The 13,556-nt window shown below is 36.5% G+C and overlaps 1 protein-coding gene across 5 annotated transcripts in view; it reads right to left on the bottom strand.

The window, feature by feature from the left end:
- LOC150099350 (uncharacterized) overlaps window positions 1–13,556 on the bottom strand; it is a 350,001-nt gene that overhangs the window by 291,479 nt on the left and 44,966 nt on the right. For all 5 annotated transcript variants that reach the window (XM_090404451.1, XM_090404452.1, XM_090404450.1 and 2 more), the window contains one exon: window positions 10,829–11,259. In XM_090404451.1, the coding sequence (XP_090260577.1) occupies window positions 10,829–11,062 (234 nt within the window). In that variant the 5' untranslated portion in view covers window positions 11,063–11,259. The remainder of the gene's footprint in view (window positions 1–10,828; window positions 11,260–13,556) is intronic.

Genomic DNA, 13,556 nt, shown 5'->3' with positions numbered 1-13,556 from the left:
AAGTAGAATATTTCGCTATTTAAGGCACAGTTTTCAACGAAGATGGCAAGTCAAAAACTGTGCCTTTAATAGCTGAAATATTTTACTTTTTTATAGGCTCTCCAATCATCTGGAAATAAACAGAATAAGCTAAGCTGGTATGGTGGGTAGGTAACTAAATAAATTCAGCTAAAATTAGGCAAAAGACAGTGTTCAAACCAATTTTAAGTTATGGATCTAAGAGTTGGGTTAGAAATAAAGTACTTGATCAAAAACTAGAGACTACAGATATGAAGGTTCTGAGAAAAAATAGGATAGTGAACAGGTGGCATCAGTGGCAGAATCATATTAAGAATGAAGATATTAGAAAGGAATTTGATGCTGTTAGCATTCAAGAAAGTAAGCAGAGCTAATCTAAGGTGGCGTTGCCAATTAAATAAAAAATGGGTGAGGATAGGTTAGTAAAGCAGGTGTTTGATGCCAAGATGACAGGAAGGGGACTTAGAGGAAGACAAAGATCTAGGTGGATCGTTTCAGTCAGAAGTGCATTAGAAGTACAATATTGGAGTGGATTGAAGCAACAGACTAATTTGGAGAATATTGTGAATAGGAGAGTGTTGTCATAGCAGCCTGAACACCCCATTGAAGGTAAATATCAGGACACTGATGATGATGTACAGTTTTCATTACATTACAGTAGTGCAGTCATGCATAAAAGTCTTAACAAATAAACTTAAAAACATTTTAACCAGCTTTAATTAGGATTTCTTATTCATCCTTTTAAAATAAAAACAGTTGTTTTTCAATACAGAATGTTTAATTTATTAAACTTGCCAAGAAATTATACCCTTGTTTAATTCTTTATTTAAATGTAAGCAAAGACAGTTTGCACATGAAGTATCATAACTAAGCTACTTGTATAAAGAGGCTAATGACGTCACATTGATTGCCTTCATATCCCATAATGCAAAGCACACATCCTTTCGGAAGTATATAATGCTATGCATTATGGGATGGGATGCTACTCAGACTTTGACATTTAAGGTCTCATCAGTTAGAGCCAGATTCAGAAGAGATACCAAGGTTGAAGTAATGCAGAAGTCATATTTCTCATATATAAGTAGTGAAACAATATAACTCCATATTATTAAAATACTCTGGATTACAGATAATTGTAGAAAGTTTTTTTTCACTTGTTTATAAGTCAAATAATCATATCCTATTATATATTTCATGCAGAATAAGACCTCAATAAAAGTCTAAACCAGTCTGGATAGTAGCCTTTCCCATAATGTATAGCATTATACATCTAAAAGTATGTGTGCTTTGCACATTATAAACACACATGAAAGGATTAGCCTCTATATAAAAGTAGCCTAGTCATGAAGATACTTCACTGGTTTTCTACCCAGCATCAGGGCACAAATTATAAGAACTACGCTAAAACATTAGAAACTAATCGATTTGTAACTGACACAGAACTAATGTCTTAACAAGGTGCCAATAGAGGGTGCCTTGTTAGGACAGCATCTAAATTAACTGTAAAGTGTTAATTTAGATGCTAACTTCTCTAAATATGAGACTGCATAGCCTGACTTTTCGAAATTAACTAAATACAGTTAATTTAGAGAAGTCAGGCTATGCAGTCTCATAATGGCCATCTCCCAGATTTTTGGCAAATTAATGCAACCACACTCTTTAAGGTTGAGGAGTACTTCATGTTAGATCCTGATTCTAAAAACAATCTTTTGGACCTACAGCAACTTCGTTTTTACACAGATGTCGTCCATTCAATCTTATATGAAGGTGTATCCAGAGCATAGTCTGGTAATTCCAGCTTGCCAAAAAGATGATCGCAGATGTAATTTTTGTGTTCTTCAAGGTAGATGTTAAATCTACCAGTCTGTCCAAAGTAAGCCAAACTGGTCCTGAGCAGAAATCCAACAGGCGCTTACCATTATTGTTACTGTCTTTGTTCTTAAAGACAAAACATTCATATACCTTTTCCCTCATTACAAAATTTAAATGCAAATCCTCATTATGCTCCCATGATTTCAACTAAGTACTCAGAGAAAAGCTGTTCAAAACACTAAATTATATGGTGTAAATGAGATACTATGCTGATCAACACAGCCTGTATTTGAGATGCAAGTGAACAGAACTGAAGGAGGTACATAACTTATTTTAATAGTATTACATTAAACTAACTAAATTATAACAAGATGTTTATTAACTGGCTTTTTTATTGGGTTTCAAACCAGCATCTTCAGAGCATAAAACATGTCACAGTTTACATGCAACAATGAGTAAGGGAAACAATTCAAATAGTATTGAATAAAGGATCTAAAGTCCTAATTTGGTGCTCTTTGTAAAAAAAAGGAAGCATAATTGTGTAGGGTGGATCTTAATAGAAATCTCCCAAATTTCTGGCAAATTAATGCAACCATACTTGTTCAGGTTAGAAGACTGCTTTATAGCCATTGCTGACTAAAATAAGACTGTATTTCTGACCTGAAACTTCTACAGCACACTGTTTTTTTTTTCCATAATATCCTAGCCAATGACTACAGCTCCTGCAAAATAGATAAAATATCACACAGCCCTCCTACTTCCCTCTTCCTCATACACAACAAAACACCATCAATTCCCTATCCGAGGTACATCTGAAAAGATAGCCAAAATACTAATAAATATGACCTTCACACCATATTCAAACCACGTGTTAAATTAACAAATCAGATCCACTATCCTAAGGATAAACTTAATCCCCTAGTATATCCTGGAGTGTATGAAGTTCCCTATAGCTAAGTTAGCCTACTATAGACAGACAGGAAAATTGGTTAACATCCACCTTGGAGAACATAAATTCATTTGCTACTGTTATTTAAGGCAAGTCTAGACTGGTAGACCATGCTTTGGACAACCTTTCCCATAGGATTAGATGGAAGAAAACCCAATGTGCTATATAGAAGTCAGAAAGATTATTTTTAGTCAATAATGGTTATGAAGCATTCTCATAACCTTAAGTATGGTTGCATTAATTTTTCAAAAATTTGACACCTATCTTAAAATCCACTCCTACACAATGATAATACTACTTTTTTTTTTAAAAAAAAAAACATTAGAGGAGTGCCAAATTAGCACTTTAGATCCTTTGATACAATTTGAACTGTTTCACTTACTTGTTACATGTAAACTAACATGTTTTATGCTCTGAAGATGCTGGTTTGAAATCCAGATCGAAAAGTTTCGAGAGAAGCAACTGGAGCTACATCTGGTTTTTATTGATCTGGAGAAAGATTATGATAGAGTGCCAAGGCAAGAAGTCTGAGGGTGTTTGAGGGAGAAGAAGGTAACAGAGAAATATGTCAGGTTGGTGCAGGAGATGTACAGAAATGTGAAGATAAGAGTTCGAACCTGCCTGGGAGAGACAAAGTTTTCCAGTGACAGTTGGCTTGCATCAAGGGTCAGCATTAAGTCTGTTCCTGTTTAATATTGTGATGGAGGAGGAGGTGAGAGAAGATGCTCCTTGGACTATGTTGTATGCAGATGACATTGTGCTGTGTGCAGACTCAAGAAGTAGCAGCAGCTAAACTGGAAAGTTGGAGGAAAGTACTGGAAGAGAGAAGTGTGAGACTAAGCAGAGGTAAGACAGAGTCTATGTGTTGCAAAGTGGATGGCAGCCAGGAGACAGATCTAGAGCTGGAAGGAAATATCATCAAGAAGGTCAGTGACTTTAGATACTTAGGTTCACAATGAAAGAGGATGGTGAGGCTGAGAAGAAAGTGGGATGCAGGATAGAGAACTGGAGAGAGATGGCTGGAGTGCTATGCGAAAGAGGGTAGCGATCAATCTTAAAGGCAAAATCTATAGGACAGTAGCGAGACCAGCTATGACGTATGCTATGGAAACTGTGAACCTGAGGAAAAATAACATCATCAGGATGGAGATAAATCTTACAACATTATTGTTGTAAGAACATTGATGCGGTGTGACCAGAAAGGATTGTCTGAGAAATTATTATGTAAGAGGAACGGTGAAAGTTACGAACTTAGGAGCAAAGATACAGGAGGCAAGGTTGAGATGGTTTGGTCATATGATGAGGAGGGAGGAAGAGTATGTGGGAAGAAAGGTCATGCAGATGGATGTGCAGGGGAAGAGGAAGCACGGACAGCCAAAGAAGAGATGGAGGGAGATGGTGGAGGATGCCGAACTTGGATGTGGCTACAGCCAAAGACAGGAGGTTGTGGAAGAGCTCACCACAAACAGCGACCCTACTTAAGTGGGAAAAGCTGCAGAAGAAGAAGTTCGTTAGGTGTTGTAATAACATTAAAATAACTTAAGGTAAGCTTAGGTGTCAGACCATATTCATGTCAAATCAGTTGCAAGACAAGGATGAAGATTATCTCAACTCTCATTCAACTATATGGATCAAATTATGAAAAGAAAGTGGCATCAAACTATATCAAAATTGAAATATTAATCTCAGTTCTTTTGCTTAATACAGATATACTTCTAAGTGAATCCTGTGCAAGTCTATAGTATTCCTTTAATTGACTACTGTAACAAATTTCATATGAAATCTTACAAAAGACTGAAAATAGTAAGAACATAGAGAGAACATCAGCTGAACCTTATGGGAACTGTGTAGAACAAGTAAAACATTTCAGCTATTTAGCACAATATTTTAGTGAAGATGGCAAATTAAACTTGGAAATTGCTTATGGTTTTGATGAAGCTGGAATGGTAGGGAATTAATTGAATAAATTTATATAAAATAAGAAATTGGTCAGAATACTAAACTAGTTATACACAAGACAATATTCCAACCAAATTTTAACTTAGGATCCAACAGCTGAATTAGAAATAAAATAGTTGATTGTTGTTTTCCCACTTGATTATATTATAAATTAAAGATACCAAGAAATTATATACTTGGTTTAATCCTTGATCCAAGTGTAAGCAAACAAAGTTTACACCTGAAGTATTTCAGGACTGGGGGCCCGTATATAGAAGATAATTTATTTTATTCGTATGGAGTTTCCTCCCTTTTTCTCCCCCATCTCTATTGGGACGAGTAGAGCCCCCTCATGGGGGGAAGTTAAGTATTTATGGCTGTAGATCCGTGTGTGTTCACGGGGCCGGTTTGCCTGCTTGCAGGCGGAAAAAACCCTACTGCCCGCGCCCAAGATCCGCTAACTTGGCTATGGCTGAGGAAGATCCTCAAATTCCTCATGTCTTCGACAGGAATCGAACCTGGACACTCCTTCCCCAGTCGTATGGTTGCGAAGCACACAGCCACTAGGCTAACCGCGCGGACACTATAGAAGTGGGCGGACAAATGCTTCGGGGGAGAAACCAAACCCCAAAGCATTTGCCTTCTGAGGTAAAGATGATACGTATAGTTGTTTTAACATGAAACTAGTCTAACAGGGTCTAATACTATGTGATATTTTGCTTTTTTTTTGCTAATAGTATTATGCTATGATGTATATATTGATAAAGTTGCTTTATGTATTAATTTGTCTAGTTCCTAAAGATTTTAAAGTAGCAAAGGAATTTTTTTTTAATGTTGAGAGTTTAATGTTTTTTACAAATATATTCTGAAATTTTTGACAACAGCTCTTAAGTAGTAATAATTTTTATAAATCATTTTGCAATGTTAAGTTTTAATAGTAAATATTTTGTGAAATGGCTGTTAAGGCATTTATTTATTTTTTAATTTTAAATAAGCATACGATAGAGTGCCAAGGCAAGAAGTCTGAAGGTGTCTGAGGGAGAAGAAGGTTCCAGAGAAATATGTCAGGTTGGTGCGGGAGATGTACAAAAATGTGAAGACAAGTGTTCGAACCTGTCTGGGACAGACAGAAAGTTTTCAAGTAACATTTGGCTTGCATCAAGGGTCAGCATTAAGTCCATTTCTGTTTAATATTGTGATGGAGGTGGTGAGAGAAGATGCGCCTTGGACAATGTTGCATGCAGATGACATCTTGCTGTGTGCAGATTCAAGAGAAGAAGCGGGAACTAAACTGGAAAGATGGAGAAAAGTACTGGAAGAGAGAGGTATGAGACTGAGCAGAAGTAAGACAGAGTATATGTGTTGCATAGTGGGCAGCGGCCAAGAGACAGACCTGGAAAGAAATGTCATCAGGAAGGTGAGGGACTTTAGATACTTAGGTTCAACAGTGGAAGAAGATGGAGGAGCTGAGAAGGAAGTGGGATGCAGGATACAAGCGGGTTGGAGGAACTGGAGGGAGATGTCTGGAGTGTTATATGATAAGAGGGTGCCGATCAATCTGAAAAGCAAAATCTATAGGACAGTAGTGAGGCCAGCAATGACGTATGCTATAGAAACTGTGGCCCTGAGGAAAAATAACATCAGCAGGATGGAAGTAGCAGAGATGAGAATGCTTAGGTGGATGTGCGGTGTGACCAGAAAGGATCGTCTGAGAAATGACTATGTGAGGAGAACAGTGAAAGTTACGAATTTAGGAGCGAAGATACAGGAGGCAAGGTTGAGATGGTTTGGTCATGTGATGAGGAGGGAGGACGAATATGTGGGAAGAAGGATCATGCAGATGGATGTGCAAGGAAGGCAGAAGCATGGGTGGCCAAAGAAGAGATGGAGGGAGCTGCAGAAGAGGACTTGAGGATGAAGAACTTGGATGTGGTGACAGCCCAAGACAGGAGGATGTGGAGGAGACTCATCATCAACAGTGATCCCACTTAAGTGGGAGAAGCTGCAGAAGAAGTCTTACTGTTGATTGCTTACCAGCAGATGAAAATAATGTTCTGGATAGTTGATGTGAATGATGCATAATACCCATGGTAGCTTTGTCCATCTTTAATTCTGAAGTGCTAATTTATTTGGAATATGAGAGAATCTATTTCTGATTTTTAATACTGAAGTGGAGATGACTTTATTTGCACTTCCTTTAATTTGCATTCATAGTGTACCATTTTAACTGTAGCATATGGTCTTTTATTATTATAGGTACACCACTGATTTTCTGACGCCCATGGTTCCAGAGCCATGCCAGATTAGCCGTTTTGCGAGACCAATGGAGATCACGTAATAATTTCAGTACACCTCTTGGCCACTTATTATATCCCTCGTGTCTATAAAGCACCGTGGATGACTAGAAAATTAAATATTAAATGTGAATTAAGTAATTAAATGAGATGCACTGCATGATACAAATGGACATGGGCTTATGCTTGACATCACCACCATTGTGAACTGGCCCATGCTTAGAAAACCTAGTTCTGGTAAAATGCAAGTTCAAATAAGCTAAGAATCACTCAAAAAAAAAGACGACTTCACATCACTTGCCTTCGTATCCCATAATGCAAAGCACATATCCTTGTTGACATGTATAATGCTATGCATTATGGGAAAGGTCACTACCCAGACCGGTTTAGACCTTTATTGAGGTCTCATCAGTGGGAGCCAGACCCAGAGGTGATACTAAGGTTGAAGTAATGCAGAAGTCATATTTTCATACTTCAGGCAAAAACTTTGTTTGCTTACACTTGAATAAAGGATTAAACCAATTATATAATTTCTTGGTATCTTTAATTTATAATATAACCAAGTGGGAAAACTTCCAACTTCCACTTGTTTTTTTTTTTTTAGTTCTATCAGGGAGCCAAACCCAGAAGAGATGCCAAGGCTGAAATAACACAGAAGTCATAGTCATAATATCTCATATACACTATCTACCAATAATTGTCTGGACATACCTGTTATTTGAAGTTATGGAACATTCCAGGTTTGTTAATAACACAGAAACTGATGTAGAGATAGTAGGAAGCAGTATTTCACCTTAGCAGTCGAATACAGGTGGTATAGCAACATGACGTGAACTCAGTGACTTCGAGAAAGAAGTCATTGTGGGTTGTCATATCAGTGGCATGTCCATACATGTCACTGTTGCTCAACTGGAGCATCCAAAATCAAGGGTTGATAATATGATCAACAAATAGAGATATTCTGGCATCACTAGTGCAGGAAAATGCAGAGGGTGGTTGCTGAAAAATGACTGACAGGGACAGGATGGTGTTAAAACAGACGGCACAAAAACTGGCTACAACCAGCAAAGACTATCTGTGATGAGTTCCAGAGCGTCAGCAACACCATGGTGGGCACAACACTGTAAGAAAAGAATTTCATGTACTAGATTTCCATGGAAGAGCAGTGACACACAAGCCGAACATCATATGGAGACTCTGTATGGCCTGGTGCAAAGAGCGTGTGAACTGGACAATTGACCAGTGGAGAACAGTACTCTGGAGCGATGAATCAAGGTTCACCGGTTTCATGGTGAATGCTTGTTACCACAGTGTGTTGTACCCACACTAAAGTTTGGTGGTGGAGGAGTAATGGTGTGGGGTGCGTTAAGCTGGTGGAGTGGGACTACTAGTTGTCCGTGGTTCCACGAAGGCAGTTCAGTACCTTGATATTCTGGATAATCAAGAGATGCCTACACTGCATTTTTTATGGAACAGACTGGTGTTACTATAAGAACAATGTCCCATGCCACAAAGCTGTACCTGATATGGAATTGTATGAAGAGAGCTAAACAAAAGCACTGGCCTGTGCAGCATCCTGACCTCAACCCCATCGAACACCTGTGGGACAAATTGAAGCAGTGATTGAGGTCCAGAGCAGCAAGTCCTCAATCTATCACTGAATTCAATGCTGATTTGATGGAGGAATGGAGACAAATTCCACCTGATGTCTGTTGCATATTGGTGGAAAGCCTCCCTCAAAGGGTGCAAGAGGTGATCAAAGCCAAAAGGTGAACATACCTGATATTAGAGTTCAACTGCTGGTATCAACTGTAAATTGCTAGTGTCTGGGCAATTATTGGTAGATAGTGTATTATTACACTATATTATTAAATATTAAAATTGTTGAAAGTTTTTCCAACAACTATTATTATACCCTTTACATTTGATACCTGTCTATAACTGGTATCAAGTGTAAAGGGCATAATATTTTTAAAAGGACAGGAGAGATGGAGGGAGTGTTAATGATACTGGATGATTTGAGTCTAGTTAGTGTAGAAAACTAGAACTGCAATACTTGTAACAATTTTCCATGTGGCATTGAGTTCGAAGACGTGTGGTGTGAGGTGGAGCCTAAGAAGATCAAATACATAGCATGGTGTTGTTAAAAACCTAATGGATAGTTTGCTAGTGATGATGAAATGCATTACCAAATAAACATGATAGATGCAAAACTAGTTATGGGTGACTTCAACTTTCCAAACACTGACTGGGACAAAATCTCATGAGAAAAATGGAATCAAACTTATTGAACTATTGCAAGACAACTTCTTCAAGCAGCATGTGATAGAAGGAATTCTAGATCAAAGAGTATGATCAAATTATAGCATTAGAGAGGGTTTTAAACATTACTGTTCTGCCTCCAGTTGGTAACAGTGATCATGCTACTAACTTGGAAAGTGGTTTATTGGTATTGCAATCAGAAAAGGTTACATGCTGAACCACAAAGAAGTAAATCATGACCAACTGAGCAGTACACTAAGTTCTACCCCATGGTATTGTTTGCTAGTGGGAAGGATATTGGCAGTGCATGGGAAACATTAAAACGTTTAAATGGTACAATATCAGAATATGTCTCTAGAGTTCAAGGAATAAATAGTGTATGAGTGAAATGGATGTGTGATGACATTAAACAAAAGATTCATAAGAAAAAGATGTGGAAGGTATACCAGGTGCATAAGGATGATGTCAGTTATAAAAATCCTTACAGGAGTAGGTCAGAAGAGTTACAATTGTTGTATGAAAAGCCAAGTCTGAATATGGAGTAAAAAAGAAGTAACTGGCTCTGCAAACTAAAGAATGCAATGAATAACTGCTGAATGCACATGGTATGCATGTGACAGATGCAGGAGACATTATTTGACTATGCATGCCCATTTTGCTAAACTGGCATCAACCTAGTGTGCAACATTGAGCTCACTGCTAACCCTTCAGTGAATGAAGAAACTCAGGTATATACTGGAGCTGTGGCACAAATTGAATAATTAATTCGGCAAAAGGGACTGGTATATATAAAAAGGTATAATGCCAATCATATCTCTTATGACAGAATCACCATACAAGACTCATACGGTGTTAGTCTTGTATAAGTACCTTGATTTTGCCTTCTCTTAGAAAAGCATTCATTTGTTTCCTTGCACTTCTTTCTTTCTGACATCGGTTGACCCACTCTCCAAATGTTTCTGCATTCATTGCAGAAATTACATAATCCACTTTCTTTACTCTAGAGACAAAACACTAAGCTCCAATAAACAAGGTATTGGTCTCGCACAAAGCAATAAAAATCTTTCCACGTAAAGACAAACACCCATGCATTTCTACTCTCCAACCAACAGGATAGAGAGTGGATATACTATTCACTCTTTCAACTAGGCACTTACTAATGCTCACTTGTTCCCATTAATTTTAATGTTCATTCTTGTCATCAAGCCTCAATATGAAATATTTCAGAAGACAACTTCAGCACAATTTTGAAAACATGAATTCAAATGAATTTAACTCATTCTTAACATTAAGAAAAACTTTCTGATGATACTAAAAGTTTATTTTGGCATGCATGACATGAAAAAAAAATTTATTACTATTCTAATTTGTATTCATATGTATTGCACTTGACCCTATAGCTTATTATCAATGGCAAGCTAAATATTCAAGAAAATTTAATGGTAATATATTAGTACTTCTCTCACTTACTAGTTTATAGTGAAATAACTTACAGGAATTAGTGTTGTTTGAACTGTTAATATAAGCTAATAACACGATCCAAAAAGATACTTACTTTTAGCACTGCACCATCAGCCACAGCACGCTCCAGCTGTTCAGCCACAGCTTCCTTGCTAACTTTGCGTGTCTGCCGAACAACATTACATATCCTTTCCAACGAAGGACGTTGTTTTTGCTGTCGGACCTTACTAATTGCCCCCAGAAGCCACTTTGTAAAAGTGGCATCTGCATGCCTCTTGCTTCCACCTTCACCATCATGATCACTAACTGATCCCTCGCAATCCTTCATTGCTTCAGTCTCTGAACGGCTTCACAGGCATGTTCATAACACGCTAATATTCAAAGTGGTAGACTTGCTTGTTTCAACCAGCTTCCATTTCAATATATCTTTCAGTCTACATACACAAAACAAATTAAAGAATTCTAATGAATTCCTGATGATGCTTCTGCACTTGCATCCAGTACTGATTATAAGTTCCAAATGTCCTAATAAAATAAATAAATTTGTTAATAAGGTTTTGCATCTATAAACATTTTGAAAAATATAAAATGCAAATTTAGTATAGTAAAAAATCAAACTTTTGTATGGCAGAATTATGCCACGAGAGCTTGCGTGACATAATTCTGCTTAAAATCAATATTTTAGCAAGCAAAATATATATACTTAGCTTATTTTATTCTTACTGATGATATAATACTTGCAACCTACTAATACAATGGGAATTTTTTCCCCCCCAAGCAAACAATATCATGCAATTTAGTCAAATAAAATATTTTATTACATAGAGAACAATTGAGTATTCTTTACTTTCTTTGCCCATCAGTTATAGTCTTTCTATATGACTTTTCTATTCTTTTTGAATCCAATCACTTATTGGCTGCATTTTACAATTTTCTGAGTTGCAAGTTCCTATTCATTTGCCTAATTTTTGTAGTTTCTGCTGCACATGTCAGTCCTCAACCTAACCATGGGGTTTCATCCCGATGATGGTATCACAAGCCAAAAAGGGAACAAGTCCGAAATTACTTTATGAATCATAAAAATAAGTAAACAACTAGCATATATGATAAAATATGTGCTAGTTGTTTACTTATTTGCATCTATAAACATGTCATTCCAGCTGATTATTTAACTGTAAACACACAGGAGCACCATTGTATACGCTTATTTATTGCAGTACAATTCAAAAAATTACTATATACAGTATTGTACTGCAATAAATAAGCGTACATAGTGGTGCTCCTGTGTGTTTACAGTTAAATAATCAGCTGGAAACACAGAGCATGAGTAATTCTTCAAATATGCTGCTTTATTAATTGGATGATTCATCAAAAGAAGCAGGGAAGGCCAGGTCATCAGAAACAAAATACACCAAATTCAGTAATTGCAAAAATACATTATGAGGATAGTTCACTTAACATTCGGAAGGTTTAGGTTCATCTTGGGGAGGGAACAGTAGCTTTTAAAAATTTGTACATTATTTTTAAAGCTTTTAAAAATTTATACATTACATCCAACTTAGTCTACCCAGTTGGCTTTTCTTTTCTGCATAAATTTCTCTATAGCAAGCAGTTTGCATCATTCTGTATACTTTGCTAAATCTGTCCATATTAGGGTCCATTTCCTCAAATGAACTGCTTTATTAACAGAGGTAGTGTTTAAGCCAATTTTTTCAATACAAACATTGTTTGAAGGATCATTTACTTGTTCTGTAACTTTGTGCTTCTATAAAGCCTTAATCTAAGAGCTCCTCCCAGATGAGAGGAGCTCTTGTTCTACATCTTCGTTGTCAACCTTCAATTCCAGCTCTTTAGCTAGCAGCACTACCTCATATCTTTTCTAATGCTTTGTTGAATCTTGTGAATATATGTATAAACATATTTTCAACAGATTCTTGCAAACACCATTCTGCTGTCACATCACTCCATGCTGCATCTACATTCTTTTTATAATGCAAGATGTTATATTTCTTTCAAAAATCTGACGGTTTTCTCATCCTCAGTAGCAGTAAAAGGCATAACATGCCTTGTAGGCAGCAATAACACACTAGACCACAGGTTACAGGAGTGAAGTATCCAGTGAACTTGTTGGGATGGTTGTTGTAATTTGTGGACTGACTGTACTAGTTGACAACACTTTTGTAGATTCATATATTTTGTTACTTATGTTCCTATTCTTCCAGATGAGGCTGTTCACACATCCAGATATTCTATTAGCTTTTACAGTTTGTAGTACTTCTTTTTGTGTGACACTGTAATCATTTAGTTTTTATTCCTAAATATTTTATCTGACAGCACTAACTTTTAGTATTATTTTTCCACTGATTGCTAATTGCACTTTATAGGTTCTCTAACAATCATGGTTTTAGATTTTTCCTGTTATCATTTTCCTTTTCTGCTGCATTACTGAATGTATTTAGTAATCCGTAAATAATTTTCTGCTTGCAAGATTATATCATTGGCATACCAATTATTTTAATTTTTTATTTATTTATATTCCAGACTTTCCCATTTTGTTTAATGGGAAAGTCTGGAATATAAAACTTCAAAACTAAGGTTTTAAATCAATTTTATGATTATATAACAATGCAAAAATCCCATTTAAATTAAGGGGGTTAAAAGAAAGAAATAAAGCAGAAAATACCTATCAACAATGTTACAACATTTCTTCATGAACAAGATTCTCATATTATGCAGCATTATCAAAAATGAACTGATTTAAAGACAAACCACAGGGAGAAATGAAAAAAAAATCTGAAACAATTGCTTACAAAAGCAGCAAC

This window comes from Typopeltis vanoorti, chromosome 14 (genome assembly GCF_054136105.1).
Source record: "Typopeltis vanoorti isolate ZY-2024b chromosome 14, IOZ_Tvanoo_1.0, whole genome shotgun sequence".
NCBI classification, from domain to species: Eukaryota; Metazoa; Arthropoda; class Arachnida; order Uropygi; family Thelyphonidae; genus Typopeltis; species Typopeltis vanoorti.
This window is presented reverse-complemented; position numbering and strand designations above follow the sequence as displayed.